At 48.1% G+C, this 21231-nt stretch overlaps 2 protein-coding genes across 3 annotated transcripts in view; both read left to right on the top strand.

Annotated features, from left to right (window-relative positions):
* The first annotated feature begins 492 nt into the window (after positions 1–492).
* Positions 493–4905, top strand: LOC119166917 (gem-associated protein 5-like). The gene has a single exon (XM_037418308.2). The coding sequence runs from the start codon at positions 655–657 to the stop codon at positions 4834–4836; it is 4182 nt and encodes a 1393-aa protein (XP_037274205.2). The 5' UTR covers positions 493–654; the 3' UTR covers positions 4837–4905.
* A 1734-nt stretch (positions 4906–6639) lies between these two features.
* Positions 6640–21231, top strand: part of gek (serine/threonine-protein kinase gek) — a 151943-nt gene continuing 137351 nt past the window's right edge. For both annotated transcript variants that reach the window (XM_075867614.1, XM_075867615.1), the window contains exon 1: positions 6640–7466. In XM_075867614.1, the coding sequence (XP_075723729.1) occupies positions 7268–7466 (199 nt within the window). In that variant the 5' untranslated portion in view covers positions 6640–7267. The remainder of the gene's footprint in view (positions 7467–21231) is intronic.

Consider the following 21231-nt stretch of genomic DNA (forward strand, 5'->3'; position numbering starts at 1 on the left):
CCTCTTATAACCACAATACACTCCATACTCAACTATAACCCCCCTGCCCCTCCTGCCCTGGAAAATTCTCTGTCTACTCTCCTGCGCAGACATTTTTTTGTTGTTGTTGTTGTTGTTGTTGTTGTTGTTGTTGTTGTTGTTGTACTTTCGTTTACTATCAGTCTTGCCCAACAAGATCCTCCATGTGCAGTTTATAACACAGTTTATTCCTTCCTCTATGACATGCACCTAAATTCAGCCATTACCCAGATATTTTGCAAATACAATCTTAAAAAGCCACTTGTGTATATATATTAAAAATATGTAAAAATATAATTGTTATATTTAAGATTAACGCTCTGATTGAAGCTTCAGCGCGAGCCACACTCATGGCTACACAAACTACACCAATCTTTAAGGCCATAGTTCTACTCGCTGCATGTGGCGGAAGCATGTGCGAAATGAAAGGCGCTAGACACAAACCACCACCTTTTTCTTCCTGCAATACGGATCACATGGCCATAAAATATGGCGGCTTAATCGAGCGGTGGCACAATGCTAGCAGAAGCGTAAGAGCATCATTGTTACTCCAAAAGTGGCCTAGTTCTAGAGAACGAGCCGTGAAAGAGAGCTTTATTATCAGTGCTTCGCAAACATAAATAGTTAAACGGAGCAATGGACCAGGCTACCGGGAAAATGGCGTGCTTGCCCCCAGCACCGAACTGGTACAAGCCACACGCAACGGAGGGCTGCAACGCCGGTTTCTACTGCTACGCGGCCCGACACGCGGTCGTCGTGCTCGATGCCCGAAATGGTTCACCCGTGTTGAGAGAATATCTGACAGTGGCAGCGCCAAGCACGGAAACTGTCGCTTCCGTCGCGTTCTGTCGCAGCGAACGCGCCGATCCCGACGAGGTGCCCGCGTTGCTGACCGCCACCAGTGACGGCCTGGTGCAAGTGTGGGACGTCAAAGCGCGAGCAGTCAAGCACACCTCGTCCTCGCAGTCGCCGGCGTGCCACGCCGACTGGAGAGGCAACCTGTCCACGTCCGTGGTGTTCAGCGGCAAAGATGGCGCGTTGCTCAAGTGGAACCTCGTCACTGGCGCCGTCGCGCCTGCGGGCTGCCGGTCGCAGGAGAAAGAGATCACCATTCTGCGATCTCATCCGACCGACCCGGACCTCGTCGCAGTGGGTTACTACAGTGGCACCATCGTCGTCCAAGGACTGAAGAGTGGAAGCAACGTCCTTTACAAACTTAAGGGACACAGCATGATGGTGCTCTCGTTATCGTGGAACGTCCTCCTCGGTGAGGATTCGTCGCTCCAGCCACTTCGCCTGTGTTCGACAGCGTTCGACCGCACTCTTAAGGTCTGGGATGTGGCTGGGGAGAAGCTCTTGACGTCGCTCAAAGTCCCATTATCCAAAAAGGGGGGCAAAAGTGTAGACGTTCGGGACAAATGGGTAGCTGCCTGCTGGATTCCGGGTGGAGAGCAAATTGTTGCCTCATCGGTCGCTGGATATATGTGTATTTGTGACCCGAACGCAGCGACAGCAAATGAATGGACTTTTCTTGACTGGGATGAAGACTCTGGAGGGCACAGTGCAGCAGTGTACAATGTGTGCATTGTTGGGGATGCCAAGGAAGGAATGAATATGTACGCCGTGTCTGCGTCGGAAGACAGAAACATCATCTTTTGGGATCTGGCGACCAAAAAGTCTGCGTACTGCATTCCATGTGTCGGGGGTTTTGTCTACTGCCTCACATTTTCACCCTTTGCCTGCGCCACATTGGCTGTTGGTTCGGGCGATAGTAGCATCAAGGTTTGGCGGACGGACTGCGCCGCAAACCCCTACAGCGCCAAGGTTCTTACCGTGGGAAAGAAAGACAGAGTCCGCACAGTCGCCTGGCATCCCAGAAAAGAAGCCATCCTGGCGCTGGGTACTGAAGAAGGAAAAGTCTGCGTGGCAGACGTTAATACGCGTCAGGTCACTGTGTCGAAGGCCTTTCACAAAGATACGACTTACGTTGTTTGCTGGGCCGACCTTGTCCTAAGCGAAGGAGCATCCCCTGAGACATGTTTGCTCTCGTGCGATTCTAGCAGGGTTAAAATTCATAGGCTTTCGAAGCTTGACAGAGATGCTGCTGACATTGAGACTATTTTGTTTAGCCCTGCCCAAAAAAAGACACCTACCAAACGGGTGTGTGTAGCTTTCAACCAGGAGCTTGGCATCCTCACCCTTTCTCTTTCTGATGGACCCGTAGAACTTTTCAAGAGTTATGGAGGCCCACTCTTAAAGAAAGTTGCCCTCATCGAAGTGCAGAGAAAACCGGCAGACTGTCTTGCATGGCATCCAGCTAAGGCACCATTTTCTGACTGTAACAGCCGCCTAATGTACTGGCTTGCGTTTTCATCCACTGATGGCAGAATATCTGTCTTTGACTTGAGTCGACTCGAAAAACCCAGCCCCAACGTTCACCGAATTCTCCAGCCCACTTTGCAGTTTTCTGGACAGAATAGCAAAATTGTGTCGCTTGCTTGGAGCCCCTTTCGGGAAAATTTGCTGGCATCTGCTTCGTTTGATCAAACGGTACAGGTTTGGGATGTGGACAAAGCCCAACTTGTCGCAACATATCAAGGCCACAGGCGGCGTGTATTTAGTGTTTGCTGGAGCCCTGTTGATTCAGATGTTCTTTTCAGTGGTGGGGAAGACAACATTGTCAGATGTTGGAAGCTTTCTGAGCAGCCTGTAAAGCCTCAGAAAGTCTCCAAAGCCAAGGTGGATGATGGAAACAGCAGCTCTGCAAAAGTTTCTGACCAAGCCAGCAGTGCAGGTGAAGTGCGTGTCAATTGTGATGTTGCCACTAGTGGACTCAATAGTGCTACGGAGACAGCTGGTGCACGGAGCCAAACCTCTGCTGGCACAGTTCCTTCAGGCAAGGCTTTCTCAGGGAGTGGATTGAAAAAAAAGTCCAAGACCATGAAGTCGTACTTTCCATGTTTTTCTCAGCTCGAGAATCTGCCCAAAGAAAATCGCTCGGACGACGCTCTCTATCTGACTGATGTATTAGCAAAGCGCAAAGAAGGTCCCACCGAACTTGACTCTGAGCATAGTCACCTTGGTATGTACACATGTGCTTCTGGTGCTCTGTCCGTTCTAGACAAGGAGGTTCGACACCACAAGCAGGAGCACAATTTCGACTACGCATTTCAGATGATGGCCTGGAAAGGGGACCTTGCCACAGCTCTGCGAGAGGCGGCGGCAGAGCGGCGGCTCACTGACAGCCTGGTAGCTCAAGCACCTTCATTGTCCAGAAATGTATGGCTTGAAATGTGCGAGCGATATGCTGCTCAGTTAGTGAGTGAAGGAGAACACCATCGGGCTGTGCTTTATTATCTGGCCTGCCACAAGGTGGAAAAAGCGGTGAGCTTCCTTTGCGAAAATGGTCTGCACCGTGAAGCCCTCGTTATTGCTAGGGCACACCTTCCGGAAGATGATCCTCTGGTTGAAAAGATATACGCATCATGGGCCGAGAGAGCAGCAGGAGTTGGCAACTTTGAGCAGGCGGCCAAGTGTTACCTTGCCATTGGGGATGTTGGCAAAGCGGTGGCTGTAATGATGAACAGAAAAAACCCCCATACTCTCAGATCAGCTGCCTTCATAGCCAGAAAGACCGGGCTGTTAGCGGAGACGGACATCACTTTTCAGGCAGCACTGCAGTCTTCACTGATCAACAACGAATGGGATCAAGCAGTCCGTTTTGTTGAGGAGCAAGAGAGGAGCCGGGCATTTGCAACTTTTATTCACTTGCACAAAGCTCTCATTGAGGCTATGGATGAAATTAGCCGAGAAAAAGGAGACACTGTCGAGACTGAAGACAGCACTTGCAAAGTATTGTGGAGCAGTCGCAAGAACACTGCAGCAACTTTCCTGTCCTCCATAGTGGTAGCCTGTGAAAGCAATGGATACCGGCCTTTAGTTGGCACACTGGGCTTTACAGAGCTAAGTGAGCTGCTTGGATACGGTGAGCATGCGACAAAGACGGTACTTTTGCACGAGACAAAGGAGCATGTCTTGTTTCATGTGGCTGGCTGCCTGGCAGTTGCACTCTTCAGCCCGGACGAGTGGATGCTTTACTTTGCTCGGGCACTGTCGGCAGCCTACTCGTACAATCGCAAGCTGTTTGCTAACCTGTGCTCGCTCCTCTTTTGTGGTAAAGTGACTGACAGCACATTTACCGGAGAAGTAAATGTGAACATTGATCCCAGTCGTTGTGCACTTTTTGACGAACTGGATGTAGCCACTGGCGTCGGAGTTAAAAGTTTCGTTTGTCCACCTTTGTGCCAGAACCTTTGGTCTATGTTGAACAAGTTGACAGCTGACACCAATACAGTTCTAGGCCCAACTAGGGAGGTGTTGTTGCTATATCTTTGTGATGTAATTTTAGATGTGTGTGATCGGTTAGATTCTGCAAGTGTATGCAGCTCTTTGGTGCAAGGTATTTCCTCATTGGTGTTGTCCCCCACCATTGCCTGCTTGGAGCACATGACCCACAAAATTGCTGCAGCTGAGAAGAATTTGCTTCTTTGGAGGTCAGAACTACAAATGAACAAGAGCTCTGGAACGGCAAGCGATGAAAGTAAAGCTGACTTGTCGAAGTCAGTGTTGGAAGAAGAAGTAGAACTGTGCAAAGCATGCCTCCTGGAATTCAGTGCAGTTGCTCCAGACTGCATATTTCCAAAACAGATCCAAGTGCTTCGGCGTCTTATGCACTTTATTGATAAAGTAGATGACGAGCGCTGTACTGAACTGAAGATGAAACTTGAGACTTGGATACAACTTGTTTCAGACTTGTGATATGTTTTGTATTTTATTTTTGCTTTTTACAGCCTTAAAAAGCATAAGTAAAATGTTTGTTTTGTGAAAGATGTGGTCTTTGCATTCCTTGTTTCCGTGCATGTTTGTACAAAGTCCCATATTTGTGAAGGAGGCCCGTGTTTTTGTAACGTTCACTAGCAAAACAGCAGGCTATACAGCAAAGTTTATCATACATAAAATTGCACAATAGTGTCTAAATGTCAAGGTGATTATAATACTAGCTTTTCACGCAAAAAAAGTTCTTGATGTATTAGTTTTCAGCCGGCTTGAGTAAGCCACGCATCAAGTATGAGCACTGTGTTGGCAGGCTCATGTATGTGTGCTCGGAATCTTACGGTGCTCATTTATAAAAAAATTGAAGCTTGGTATGCTGTGTTTCATACACAATGTATAACGCTTCTTTCACACCTGCAGAAAGAGCTTGCAAAAACATCACAAAAGTATTTGTCGCATAATTTTTGTGGAGGATTAATTTAAGTGCATTACTTATCCAAGAGTTATTACTTGGAAGGTATCGTGATTTCTGCCACAGATTGATATGAAGCAATGTTGCGTAAAAAAAAAAAAAACTTGGATCTTTCACTGCCGACTGCTGGTGATCACTGCACAGTTTACTCTCACAACCTCTGCTGTGTTTCTGTACAATTGGCATTTGTTCAGAAAACTGAGAGCATGGGAACAGACAGCAGAAAAGGAAGCGGATAGATGGATGGGTGCTATATATGAGCGTCCCCTTCATAATGGGGTGGTGACAAGTGTGCCACCACGCTTGACAGATATCCCCCCCCCCCCTTTCTTTTTAAGTTGGCCTGACTCTTCCACTTTAGCTTAATATATCTTGCTATAAAATAACCACAAAAGCAATAGCCGCAAAGGAACTTCCCAATTACGCTATGACAGAATGCCCTCTTTTTTTTTTTTTCTACTGCGTATGGTTGTCATTTCTTTGTAGTTTTCTGCCGTTTCTTACTTATTTCTATCGCGGGAGTGTTAAGCTTTTCATTGTTGTCCCTAAAACCCAAGGCTCAATGAATGCTCGTGCTCAAAGGTACCTCTGGGTGGATATTTTCATGTTCAATCTGAACATGCTTCGCCGTTTCTTTATGTTCCACACAACATGTGCACTGTTCTCTACTAACACGAGCTGCTGTTGTGCCCAAACTCTCGCATGCTCGTGTTGTGTGGTTATTCCTCGTCCGCCACCTGTTCCCGCGCTGCACGTTCGTTGAACGAATACGAAGTACCAACTAGCTTACCAATTAATCCTTTAGCAAAGCACAGCTGGCATTAAACGACAGAGGACGGGACAAGTGTCGTGTTGTGTTACTGCTGACCGGACGCATTTGTACGTTCTGTAATCGCACCGGTTGGGTAACGTCCCCTTCAATAATAAATGTTTATCCGACATCTCAGTGAAGCGACGAGTGTTACCATAACGGCGGTTTATGTCACGACCTAGTTCCGTTATGTCGTGATCAAGCATGGCCATTCGATAACCAAACGGCGTTGCGAAGTTTAAATCAAGCGCGCTTATAAACCTATTAGTTCTTTGTTTTTGTTTTTTGAAGTTGCAATTAGCAAAAACGCTAAACTTTGCAAGTGTAATGTTTATTTATAAAATTATCTCATTTATAATCATTTTATATATAGAAACGTGTCCTAATGTTTGTTTTATAAACCAAAACATTTTCAGTTTCGTTTTTGGTAGTAGCGTTCTCTGTCGGTGATTTTTCGAAGCTCACAATCCCAAAATTCTTCGCGACAGATCCGCCATTGGCGGAGTATGCGGATGGGAAGCAGCGGATCTGCGAGCGAGTACGGCAGTACGCGTAGCGTGACAGGTTTAGCAGTAGCAATTTCTCTTTTTAATTTTAGCCGCTGCTTCGTTGGATCTGTTACTTTTACTACTGCGTAGGCGAGCTCGCACTTTCAGTTTTATGAGCGCGAGTTCATTTCCTGGCCATCGGCGCGGGTCTACGCGCTCCGCGAAAAACAGTTACAGCAGCACAAACGAGTCATCTCGTTTACGCTGCCCACACCTCGCAGGCGCTCGGTTCCTGCGTGCGGCGTCAACTAAGCCTAAGCGGGTGTAAAGTGCGGTTTCTCTTCTGTGTGTGCTTTACTGTGCGTAGTGTGTGCGCGGTGTGTGCGTCGTGACGGATAGTTGCCGCGGTGCTCGATCGAACGCGCCATGTCGCGTCGGCGTCACACGGACTGTGCGTGAGCTACGATCTTGTGACCGTCTCCGGTATGCCAGCGTCTCCGGGTGGACAACGTCGAGTGTTTGTCGTACGAGTCCCACTGCGCACAGTCGGGGCGTCACGGCGTTTCGCATGATTCGGATAAGCGATCATCCGCCGAGCCTAGACAGAGCTACTTCGAGTTTGGAGCGTCGCCGGTGATTGCCGCGATGTCCAAGCGAACGGACACTCGCTGTCCGGACGACCGGATCCGCGAGTTGGAACAGATGTTCCTGGGCGGACCGGTGCTGGTCAGCGGAAAAGCGTTCACCGTCGAAGGTCTCCTGGACGTGCTAATTGTGCTCTACGACGAGTGCTGCAACTCGTCGCTTCGCAAGGAGAAGACCATGACCAACTTCGTAGAATACGGTGAGTGGAACGAGTTTTTTTTTTTTTTTTTCCTTCCAAGTAGCTTCTTCGATCGCGCTAGCCGGCGCGGCTTGCGGCACTACTATGCTACGATGTGTTCCGAACTAACCGTAAGTAGTGGATGCCTTACCTGCAACGGTTTCAGAATGAGCATTAGATAGTTCCGAACTCGCGCGACTGCTATGGAGGGCGACCCTTCGGCTATCGTTTAGGCCGCGATGTGTTGCCGCTGTGTCGTGTAGTTATTAATGAAGACTCGTTACTTGGGACACGAAATAGTGTGGTCCCTCGACAGACAGGACGCACCGGTCACGATTCAGAAACCCGCCCACACGCTGCTTCAAAAAGCTGCTCGGGCAACCCCGGGGCGGAACAGTCTGCTTTCACTCGGTGTTCGCTAATTTTAGCCATTCAAGCCGCCGCTGAGAGTCCGTGGGGGTCCTAAATCTGGTCGTAGGCTCCTGCGAAGTTCGTTGGCACCTTGACGGGACATCGAATGTTGACGTCTCGTCGCGCGGTTACCCTGGCGACAGGTGGCTGCGTCCCCGATGATTATTCTCAAGTTTCGTTCTCGGAATGAATAATTTAGTGTTAAGAGCATGCGAGTTCTCACACCCGACTGCGCCGGCTAGATACGCCAGGATTGAATTAGTTGCTGCCATTATTTTGTGTAATTTGACCTGGAAAGCAGCTATGTATGGTTACATCAAAAAGAAAGGAAATGTGACATTTATTCGACGACCATCGTAAACGGCACTATTTGACCCGTGACCGACGCTGCCAGTAGCGCTAGCGAGTTTATAGCGACTCTGAACGAAATTGAAATCCTCACAGTGGACGTAACTCTGTTCTCATGACCCGAATAGATTGCTCTTGCGCAGCCCTCGCCGAATAGGGTGCCAGATTTTTTTCGCCCGCACGCGTTTCGCTCGTTCGCATTCCCGTTTTCATTGCAGTATCTCGCAGTAAAAACGACGATGTATTTGTTACTGTTGTCTCTCTTTATCGAGGTTTGGATGGTGTGTGGACTTGCGAATTATTTGAACGCGATCACGTCGGAACAGTAGTTGCGTGGAGCATTTTGAGGACTGCCGATTCGAAGATCGGAAGAAAAAAAAAAGAAGGAATAATCAAATTGCGTTAAGGTTGAAGTCAAGTGGCGCTTACCATTAACAATAAGTTCCCTGTATTTGCACTTGAATAGTCCAGGGTCACCTTACGTGAGCATAGACGAGGTTTTTCGGCGTGCCATTGCACATATTAGGCGCGGAACACCATGGGGTTTTCCTTGGCGTTGCGAAAGTGTCGCTGTTTTGTCAGTAGTCACCCCGTTTTCCCCCAGTATCGCATTGCGCTTCTGTCCGCTTTGGTGGAACAGTGGTTACGATGCGTGCTTGTAAGTTGCTGCTGGCTTGATGGTCGCGAGTTCGGCCGCGGCGGTCCCATTTCGATGGAAGCTCGTGTACTGTGCCATGTCAGTGGGCGTTAAAGAACACCATTTGGTCGAAATTTCTGAAGCCTTCCACTATGGCTCTCTCAAAATCATATCGTGGTTTTGTGGACGTAAAACCCAAGATAGTATTTCGGAGTCGACAGCGGAGTGCCGCTCTACGAGTGACGTCGTAGTTGACGTTCCCGCCCAAGTCACGTGACCTCGAGCTGCTGCGGTACTGTTCCGTTCCGATTTTGTTGAACCGAGATTGATGCAACCCCGACGTAAGTTGACCACACCATGGCAGAGAAATCGGCTTCACTTGGAACGTATCGCTCATGAACCCCTTGGCATGCGTGATGGCGCATTTCATTTCATCTGGGTGATTTGCGGTTTTTAAGTCACGGATGTAGTGTAGTATGTACTGTAGTGAATCGGTAAACTACTGTGCCAATATTTTTCTTCCCTTCAGCGATATTATTTTGTGACCCTTCAGCGAAGTTTATAAACTTGGCCCAACTTTTTACGGTAAAGCGAACTTTTTACGGCAAAGAACAGTGCTGTGTGGTCTGGTGGCTAAGGTACTCGGCTGCTGACCCGCAGGTCGCGGGATCGAATCCCGGCTGCATTTCCGATAGAGGCGAAAATGCTGTAGGCCCGTGTGCTCAGATTCGGGAGCACGTTAAAGAACCCCAGGTGGTCTAAATTTCCGGAGTCCTCCACTACGGCGTCTCTCATAAGCATATGGTGGTTTTGAAACGTTAAACCCCACATATCAATCAATCGACAGTGCCGTAGCGCTACCGTGTTCTTTCCTCTTTTCTTTTTCACATCTTGTGTGTTGTTATGCTACATGCGTGTACACACGAACACATTTCGAGGGAGGCCCTCTCCAAAGCCCGTGCGTAACACTTCTGACCAGGCTCATGACAGAGAAAACGGCCATTCAGCGGTTGTTTCCTTGAGCGCGTTGCTGAAGAACAAGCAGCGGGAAGGTTCATTCACGGCGAACGGCACGGCGGGCGGTTATCGCCTGAGAACGATCGGTGGTGTATGCAGACGTGAAATTGCCGCGTATCTGGAATCCGGATCTCCGCGCGGGTCTAGTAACGAGCCTCGTTTGCCGCCATTGTATACGGATGTGCGTCATCGTGAGAACGCTTCTGCGTCGTCTCGAAGGGACACTCAAGAGCAAGACGATTTTTTCGCGCATTAGTAAAGTACAATCTCACGATGCCGCAAACACCACCCTTACTGTGACACGAAGCTTAGTAACCGATAAAACGCGCTAAAATAAAATTCTTTGTATTCCCGCAGCAACAACCGTGACGTAAGACATTTTGAAGGCGTCTTCTGGGTCCTACGTTGCTTGATAAAAATGAGATACATTGTAACCTGCAGGTGCCATAGACTTAGCATACGAAGTTTCAGAAAACTTCATTGGGTCAATCACTACGGCGTCTCTCATAATCAAATAGTGGTTTTGGGACGTTAAACCCCACAAATCAATCAATCATTGGGTCAATGCCACGAAAGTGCCGAAAATACACGTTACGCACGGAAATTTTGGCGCGAAATTTAAACACAAATCATTGACCTTGCTTCCTTCTTCTTTAATAATGAACTTATGATAGTAAAACATACTTCATTAGAGTTCTCAGATTGCAGTTTGTAAACCTAAACCAAATCATTGTTCCTCTTTGGTGTCCCTTTAACAACTCTCTGCCGCGGTGTACCACGTGGGCCTCTGTCGCAGCGTTGTGTCGCAGGGCCAGTTTGTGCCGCATCCTTGCAGTGTACTTCGTGAATCGAAAAGCGCACCCGCATATTTGAATCCGTCTCTTCGGTTGTTCTGTTGTTCTATCATGGTCGTAAATCATAAAAATCTCAACTTATGCGATTGGATTGTCGGCGCTTCCTGTCGTCATGGTGTGCCATGTCACGGTCCATCATGAGGTTAACTTCGCATGATGACGTCATCCCGCCATGACGACACAGGGTCGACAAAATTCATGACGCGACCATGATGTAACGAAGTACCTTGGGATCTCGGCTTGTCGGCTCTAATGTCGTCATGGCCCACCATAAACTAGGGTATGCGCCACAAAAGTTGCGTATATCCTGCACTCTCCGATGGTCCACCAAAAAATCACAAATGGCACAGTTAGCTCAACAGTTGATGAAGCTGAAACACCCTTCCCTACTTGCCGTGGGGAACTGAAACCGGGTTTGTGTGGAAGAAGATAAGACATAAATAAGAAGAAGAATAATGAACCTGCATTCTTCGTCCCTCTCCTGGATTCGCGTTAGTGGAGGAGCTGAAACGCTCTTCCCATACTTGCCTTGCTCCTCCCCAGTTCCTTGCCAAGATGGGGATTTTCCGGTACGACTAGCATCTGTGGGAATACCAGGGGTACTTTGTCGTATATGAAGACCGTATCTGACACTTTTCATTTCAGCACGGCCGAGATTCCCCCTCCACCCCAGCCAATATCCCGGCCCTCCTTTCGCTCGTCTTTCTTTTTTTTTGTTTTTCGTCTACTGCGTTGTGCTGCAATCATTATTCAGTGAATTTACACGTTAAAGAACTCCATGTAATCAAGAATTTTCGGATTGCTCCACCATGGCACGACTTATAATCACCTCTTCGTTTTGGTAAGTAAACCCCTGGAAACGAAGAAAAAAAAACTCAGGTAAAATGCAAATTTTTATATCCATGAACTCGCGGTCAGAAATTGTAGTCCCCTGGCGCAAAAGCGGCAGAAGAGTAGGGGCGATTATAACGTCATCATAACTTGTATCCGGCTGCAGCGTGGTGACGTCAAGCAAGTAGGGGGGAGGGGGGGGTTATTGTCCAGGCACTTTCGAGAATGTGAATGCCCCGAGGTGCGGCGTATAGCGCTCAATCGTGCTCGCCCAATTTCAAAATTCATACAAAATACCTTCCAAGCCATAATCGCTGTTGTTATTTTGCGCATGGCATACACACATTTATGCCTAAATGGATCGATTTCATGGGCTATCCCGCTCGCGAGATTTTGGGTCAGTACCCCTTCGCAAAAATATGAGGTTGTCACAGTTAATACTCCACTATGGCGTTCCGCACACGCATCATTTAATCAAAATAGCTGTGATGGACGATAAATTCATCAGCGTACCTGTAATACGCCGTCGGTTTGTGTGCGCTGGCATCTTTTATTCACGGCGCCGAAAAGGCAGGCGCGTGTTTTTCGCGCATTGCCTGATGAGAGAGGCATATCACGCCGCGGGCGAGTGCTTCATATATTGAAGTCGTGCGCTTATGCGACGAGTCGATACCGTTCCCACACCTCTCATGCCCGAATGAGCCTCCCTTGATTGCGGGCGACGGAGACGCGAATAGCCACGGAAGGCATGGGCGATCCAGTTTACCGAGGTGCCGGGGATGTTCGTGCTTTGCCCCGTACTGCAGTACGTTGCTTGGGCGCAGTGCTACCACGTGATACCGAGCTAACAGGCGAATGATCAGCACTTAAAAAGCGACGGCATGTTTCGTGCATGTTTCTATGTGGAAGCGCAAGAGCCAGATAATCTTATATATATATATATATATATATATATATATATATATATATATATATATATATATATATATATATATATATATATATATATATATATATATATATATATATATATATATATATCACAGCTAAAACTCGGACGACCCTTTCTTTCGCTGACCCATATGTAGTAACGGTGACAGCTCATCCGCGGGGAATGCTCCGAGATATATCGCGCGGAGGAAACGACGCACTTGTCTATCCTTTCGTCGACGGTAAACACTCCACTTGCTGGTGCTCTAGCATGACGCGATAAGACACGCCCTTGGTTTTCGTGTGTCACATTCTGTCGTCGCCGCCTCTGTAGGTCTCAGTGATAACGGGACTTAAGTTCCCCCAGAAAGAATTGCGTGCAGCGGCTGTACGTGCTTAGGGGCGCGATCACTTCATTGCCATTAAAGGGACGCTGACGTGTAACTTGTTGCGAATTTTGCGACAGGAACGTGCTAATATCAACTCGAAAGTGTTTTAACATGGCCCCGCTTATGTACTTCCGTCACGGAAGTGACGTTGAAAAATTTACAAAGGCAAGCATTTGTCGCGCGGAATCGAACCAGCAACCTCGCGATTCTCAGCGCGCGGCGCTACCCACTACGCCACGGAGCGTACGTTGTCTGGAGGGCTAACGGAAATCCAATTATATACACCACACACCGGTTGGTGGTCCTCAGAGATTCGAAACTTTAGTGCATTTTCTTTATCAGTAGTGAGATGGCGCGACGGGCTCGCGTTGGGAGCGCTCTCGAGGTGGTCTCTTCTACGAAGCGTGGTCTCTTCATCGCGCGGCCTTCATGATCAGACTCGGTCACACACACACACACACACACACACACACACACACACACACACACACACACACACACACACACACACACACACACACACACACACACACACACACACACACACACACACACACACACACACATATATATACATATATATATATATATATATATATATGTGTGTGTGTGTGTGTGTGTAAGCTACCCGATTCTTGGCCATTCCACCAAAGTGGGTGTGAGCCACCAAAAATTTAGGATCTGCATCATCCACTTCTCCTCAGCTCCCATCGACGGTGTGAACACGTACGAGGAAGGGCCCAACGCGTAGGACCTTTGGACTCCAGTTGCAGAGTAGCTGACCTTATCACATCATCCTGGCAGCTCGAGCCCCGCCGCGGTGGTCTAGTGGCTAAGGTACTCGGCTGCTGACCCGCAGGTCGCGGGTTCGATTCCCGGCTGCGGCGGCTGCATTTCCGATGGAGGCGGAAATGTTGTAGGCCCGTGTGCTCAGATTTGGGCGCACGTTAAAGAACCCCAGGTGGTCGAAATTTCCGGAGCCCTCCACTACGGCGTCTCTCATAATCATATGTTGGTTTTGGGACGTTAAACCCCACAAATCAATCAATCTGGCAGCTCGACATAAAGCTGAAACGGGCAGCAACATGACTCATAATGTTTGGCATTTAGGAAGACGCAATGCATCTCCGTGGTCTCACTTAGTGTGTGGACGCTTTTATGTGTATGGGCGCCGCAACTTGGAGCTGTTAAACAAAACCTGCTGCTGGGCTAGTTGGTGCATGACGAAACCCTTTCTAAACCCCCGGACTGATTTGGTCTTCAGGGTGGTGGTGGTGGAGGGAGGACTGAGAAGGGGACGTCGGGCGCTTCGGACTGTGGCGGGAACCATTTCAACTTTCTAAACAGTCTTCCCGCAGTCAAGTAGATTTCTTTTGAAAGGTTTACATGTAAGTGGGCGGGTCTCACTGTCGGTTTTATGTGCACATGCGCGAATTGCACTTTTTGTTCACCACTCATTCGTTGTGCCAGCAGAATTATCGCGCTTTCCCTCGTTCCGGTGTCTCGTTCTGCACTCCCTCTGATTAATTACGTGCACATGGATTCCGTGGAAGGGACGGCCTCCGATGCATGACTGCGCGGGCAGCCGAGGCCGCCGAGATTTGGCCGTATGTATTAACGAGCGTGTCGTCCATTGTTGAACCCGCGCAATTTGTACGGGCAGCGGGGGCGTGCCTCGAGCACACCTCCAACATCCACGGAGCGGCCAGGCGAATCGCCGTCAGGCCAGCTGAGCCGGCGGGCTAACCTCGTTTCGTCCACTCGGCGGCCGCCGTCCAAGGAGCCTCGAAAAGGGGGTCACAAACTGACGGCGCCCGTCGCCGCTGTGGACGTGTGCGCGTTGCACAGCGGCCGGACCAGATGGTTTTCGTGTGGCACGATATCAGTGCCCTGTCGGCCGCCGGTTGCTAGAGTTACTGTACGTGGTACCTTTAAAGGTGGCGTATATACAGTAACTCCACCGGTTGCTGTGCGGGAGCAGAAACGTTACGTATGGCTAGCATAGCTCGGCAAGCTAGCTCGCCCATGAGTCGACTGATTCGTATGATTTAGCCACGAGTGTGGTGGTCCATGCAAGTTCGGCGGAGATTTATTTTTGGCGAGTCCGCTTGGGGAAAAAATTCGTGAGTTTCAGTAGTGGGTCTGGTTGATGAAAATATTCTCGAGTTCGAGCCTGAGTGAGTCCGTTCCAGCCTAAATTTTGGTTCGTCAGGGTCCGAGTCATTCCTGAGCGACAAAATTATTTATTGCACGATTCTGAGTGAACTCTATTTACTTGTAGCGATGCATGCTGGAAGAATAGGGGCGACATATAGGCATGCAATGTTAGGCATAACCTTCCCGTTAATTCAAGTTTTAAATGTGAAGCATTTCTTGGGGGGGGGGGGGATTCAGCGTATCTATCTATCTATCTATCTATCTATCTATCTATCTATCTATCTATCTATCTATCTATCTATCTATCTATCTATCTATCTATCTATCTATCTATCTATCTATCTATCTATCTATCTATCTATCTATCTATCTATCTATCTATCTATCTATCTATCTATCTATCTATCTATCTATCTATCTATCTATCTATCTATCTATCTATCTATCTATCTATCTATCTATCTATCTATCTGTCTGTCTGTCTGTCTGTCTGTCTGTCTGTCTGTCTGTCTGTCTGTCTGTCTGTCTGTCTGTCTGTCTGTCTGTCTGTCTGTCTGTCTGTCTGTCTGTCTGTCTGTCTGTCTGTCTGTCTGTCTGTCTGTCTTTTTACGTTTGGGTGCTCTCGTAGTCACCCCTTAACTTTGCGTGAGCCAAAATTAGCATGGGAGGGTAAGATGGTTTGACGAATATGACGCCGTGGTTAAGGCATGAATAATGTCACGATATCGTCGTGTACGTCATCAAACACTTCCCGCCAGACAGTTGCACATACCTATGGGTGGGTATGTGCCGCTGGTATGCGGGTATGTGCCACAGTTGATTGACACTCAGTATCTGTCCAGGAACGACGAGAACATTGTTCCCAAAGTACGTGGGATCTGCCGAATTTAATGACGGTGGTATGGGGCGATATGTCACATTTCTGGTCAGGCAGCGTTAATAAAAACATCAACAACAACAACAACAACAACAACAACAACAACAATAATAATAATAATAATAATAATAATAATAATAATAATAATAATAATAATAATAATAATAATAATATCTCCGTGTTTACTTCCCCAAATAGTGGTGTGATTATGAGAGCCGCCATGCACCGACACCGCACAGTTCTCGGCGGGCCTCTTCGCCCCTGACCGCCGCGGCTGTGATCGAACCCGACACCTTCGGATCAGCGTGGAGCCTAGTGTTTAACAGCGCTGGCTATCAAGCATGTGACTGGTACCGGAAATTGCGCTTCGACCCTCTAACGTGTATTGAAACACGCTTGTTCTTCTTGAGTCAGAGATATGAGGGGGGATATATGAGATACAGATAAGTGACCTAAAAGCCACATCCGCCAGTTCATTCTCGTCGTCCTGGCCTTTCTTTCTCGACCTACCGATTCATGGCGTCGTGGGTGTCGAGGAAATGCTCACGTATAACGCTGCGGCTACTATCGTGCGCATTTTTTTATTATTATTTGTCAGCAGTCGTGCACAAGTCGGAGGTACGCCGTCGGCTCTTCCGGCTGACTCTCTTGGCGCGCGCCTTCTGAGCCGGCCGATTGGCCAGGACGTTAGCGCAGCTGGCGATCGGCTTCAAGGCCGCGGCGTCGTTCGTCCTTAATCCGGTGAAATCGCCCAAGGTTGCCGGTTCGGGCAGTCAGGTTTTGTTGTGTTGTCGCGGAAAAAGTTTCGCTGGCTGTGCAGCCGTTTGTGTTTTGACAAGTCGGGCACATCCGGGCCTCTTCTCCATCGCGTGTTTGTAAGTTCGGAGGGAGGCAGGCTGTCGCTTGGCGTAGCGCGGGCAAAACCACGGACAGCACAGCGAGCTTGGCATATTTGGCGCGCGCCAAGGAGAAGCCTTCCTTCTCTTGTTCTTCGAGCGCCTTCATGATGGTATTCAGTGCGTAACACTTTAGGGGCTCGAGCTGTCGTGTACGCCGTCGTCCCTCGGCCTAGCGCAGACAAGCACGTATAGAAATAGAAAAAGGGCGAGCAAGCGAGAAATTGAAAAAAAAAACAGATATATATATAAGTATATAAAAAACAGGAAAAGAAACTGAAAAAAAAAACCGAACAAGAAAGAAAGAGGACAGAAAGAGAAAATCGAAAAGGAACCAAGGAGGCTGTCAAGCTCCGCACCTCCACTAGTGCGAATGAAGCTGTCTCACACACACACACACACACACACACACACACACACACACACACACACACACACACACACACACACACACACACACACACACACACACACACACACACACACACACACACACACACACACACACACACACACACACACACACACACACACACACACACACACACACACACACACACACACACACACACACACACACACACACACACACACACACACACACACACATATATATATATATATATATATATATATATATATATTCGTTGTAATCACAAATCGGTCCACCACGGAACACGTTGAACACAGTATCAGCATAACGGTACTGGGATGTTATTTTTGATTGTCGAGCTACGGAGCTGTAAACTTGAAAAGTTTCGTTTTGTTCAAGTTCTGACAGTTTCAGCGATTTGAACGAGAAAATTGTCGGCATAAAGTAATAATTATAGAAAGTGTAATCTGCTGGTACGTATATCACACGTAGTTCACTTTCGGGTAGTAGTCCTTGCCGAGAAAGGCGACTTGGGCTCTGTTTAGATAGGATCCCCAAAAGTCTCGCCCTAAGGAGTTCCGTTGGGAGGTGACAATGAAAAGCGGCTATAGGGCTCGCTTACGCAGGCATCTGCACTAGCTGCAGCCGTGGTGTGATTGCACGCTGTCATCAGGCAGCACGAAAGTTCGGCGTAGAGGCGAGGAACGGGAGAAGCCCTTACGTAACGACATAGTTTGTCGTCCGTTTCATATGATGGTTCGCAAGCGTCTTGCGACTGTCTTTGTTCATTTCTCTGAACTCCCTTGACTTCTCGTTTGGTATAGTTATTTTCCGATAAAATGCTGACCGGACCAAAGCTACTTCGCCAATCAGGGCGTCGCTGTTACCTCAGTACGTCCTGCGGTTGTCATCTCCGGACGTCCGAATCGTGAGGTCATTGCGTCAGTGTGGAGGAATGTCGTTCTTGCTCACTTCTCAGGACTCCTCTCGTAATGTATTTATTATTCGGTGTCATGGATTCTTCGGTGCCATCGAAGGGTAATGATCTTACGGCAAATTTTATTATCTTTCTTTTTTTTTCTTTTCGGTCCTTCAGTAATCATCCAAAACTCTCGCACCCAAACCCCACCGCTCGCCCTCCCCTCCCATTTCCCGCAAAGCTCCCTTCCATTATTACATTTGTTCGTCGATACAAGCCCCGAGTTGGTCGCTGACGGTCGGGTGACTGCGGTTATATGTACACATCCGGCCCTTCTCGAACGGACGTCGGACCTCTCCCCTGTGTGGCGGCGTACCCGGCTAATGAACGGCCTGAATGGACGGGGGGATGACCAGGTCGGGGCCATTGGGGTCTGACTCACGCGTCGACTGACCCCCGGCGCCTCCCGCATGGTTGCCTGCCCGGTCTATAACCTGGTTGTCTTGCATCTGTTGCAGTCTAGCCTTTTCCCCTCCTGTTTTCGTAGTGTTCCTTCATTTAATATTGTGTTTTATTTGATGACGCATATTTACGCCTGCAGAGACCGTTTCTTTTTTTCTGACCATCTATGCGCTGTATTTTTTTCCCCCACAGGTACTCTAACCGTGCCTTGCTTGTATCGACTGCTAACTTTCATGCGCTTTGTATTAGTGCGCGTCTGAAGAATGCGTGTCCATAGTCGTGCTCGTTTACTCCTCCATTAACCATGTCTATCTGGACAAAACCTAGTAACCTCCCTTGCCTGTTCTTGCATATCCCCCCCCCCCCCCTTATCTTACACGGAGCTTGCTTGGTGAATATCACCCAGGCCTTACAATAAAAAAATGTGCGCAGTAAGTCTTGCAGTCGTAATGTAGTTGATGCAGTGCTTATTGTGTTGCCAATATCTTCTATAGGGTATATTCATTCATTCATTCATTCATTCATTCATTCGTCTGCATTTTCGGTGCAGGTGAAAATACTGTATGCCTGTTTACTCGTTTGAAAACACCAGAGGGTCAAAATCCCTGAAGCCCTCCACTACGGCGCCCCTTAGAATCATATTGATGTTTTCGGACGTTATTATTATTATTATTATTATTATTATTATTATTATTATTATTATTATTATTATTATTATTATTATTATTATTGGTTTTATGCGCCAAACCGCAATGCGATCATCAGGCATGCCACGTTTAGCAAGTTTCCGGTTTGATCCCGTCCGAGGGGCCGAACGCTGCGTAGGCTGCTTGATAAAACAACCCTGGGGGGGGGGGGGGTCATTATTCATCTGAATACGTCAGCGTGCCTCGTACCTTTGTTTTGGTGCGCAAAGCGTTCTGCCGCCGCTGAGTTCCGAAAGTGCGACAGGGTCGCGATGTGATCCGATATGAATTGACCCACGACTGAGGTATACGGAGCGAGCAAAGTATTTCAGCTTTTATAATACCGTTTTATGTGCGCAGCACTGTTGGGGATGGCTGTCGGATGCTGTGATCGCATGCTGTTGTCGCTTAGCGTAACGCAGGCGCATATGCACATGTAGCGTAGCATATTTGCTAATCGAGCATGTTATGTAGCATAGCATCCTCGATTTGGGGGAGGGTATACCCCCTTGAAATGGTGAATTTTTTTCGCTCTCTCTACCATGGTGAAAAAGGTTTCGAGGAGAGGGGGGGGGGAGGACGGGCCCGGTGGGCCACTTCCTGGCTACGCCACTGCGAACCATGTACGAGAATTGGAAGGAGAGGAGACAAGCAAGAATGAGAGAAATAGGAAGAAATATACTAATAAAGAGGAATTAAAACAACAAAAAGAAAAAAAAGTGCAGAAAGACATTGTGTGTTGTGAACTTGTGTTCTTTCTCTAGTTTAATTTATTTCAATCTTTTCTGACTCAACCATGTCTGTTTTCACATTATGTAATGCGCATGTTTTCATGCTGTTACCTATATTTTTTATTTATTTCCAAAAGAAGGTGCGATTGCAGTTTTGACTTCGGGACATCTTTCTGTATACTATCGCTATGTAACCTCTGTACTAATTACAGTAGTATTGATTTCGAATGAACGAGAAACAAGGAAGGTCCAGCTCTGCATTTCCTTCAGGCATGGCAGCACTATATTGCGAAGCTACTTTAATTTATAAAAACGCCCAGATATCTGTTCGAGAGAAAGTGACCGGAAGCGAGCGGGCGCATGCGTGGGCGACCTAAACGGCCTTCGCCGAGAATCGACATTTAAGCTTGCGAGGGAGAACGACGCTCGGGCCGACCGTTAACGGCCTCGGACGGCTTTTTCTTCATTTTTTTTTTTTGACCCCCGTGCACTGGAGAACGCTATATGCGAGGCCATGCTCCGTCTTTTGCGGGTTCCTCGGTTTCGCCGAAGATTTGAGTCGAATTGTTATTTTTCTCCTCGCAGTCCTTTTTTTTTTGTCCGACTCGTCGCAAGCCAGGCACAACCCTCGTCGTCGGAAAAGGCGTTCGCTATCGCGAGAGAGATGTATGGCGATGGTGAAGTCGGATAACTTCCGCTCTCGTTTCCTCCGCACGTCTGAGGTCCTTCTTCCTCCCTCCTTTTAGCGTGCTTCCGTCTTCGTTAAGGTAGGGAAGGGCGTTAAAGATGTCGCTTCCAGGAGGTTCGCATACTGCATCTCAGCTCGCATCTAGCGCGCTCGTGGCCCACCCCTATCAAAGCGGATGCCACGGAAGATGAGGATATCGATTATCAAGCCCGTAGCCAGTATTTTTTTCTTCGAGAAAGAGGGGGGGGGGGCACTTGCTGAAGTCGTTTAGTATCGGTAAGACACCCCTCTCCAATATATCAGGGGAGTGGAACTCTAGGGCACCCCCCCCCCCCCCCCCTTCTTGCCTGGCTACGGGCCTATCGATAATCATCCATTCTCCGCCCTCTTTTTTTTTTTTACGTGCTAAGGCAAGCTGTATTCCCAGGCACAACAATACTATTTTAAGCGTCCTCAACACCCGTGTTCTTATTTAGATTGATTGATTGATTGATATGTGGAGTTTAACGTCCCAAAACCACTATATGATTATGAGAGACGCCGTAGTGGAGGGCTCCGGAAATTTATTTAGAGCAACTAT

This window comes from Rhipicephalus microplus, chromosome 6 (genome assembly GCF_043290135.1).
Source record: "Rhipicephalus microplus isolate Deutch F79 chromosome 6, USDA_Rmic, whole genome shotgun sequence".
Lineage (NCBI taxonomy): Eukaryota > Metazoa > Arthropoda > Arachnida > Ixodida > Ixodidae > Rhipicephalus > Rhipicephalus microplus.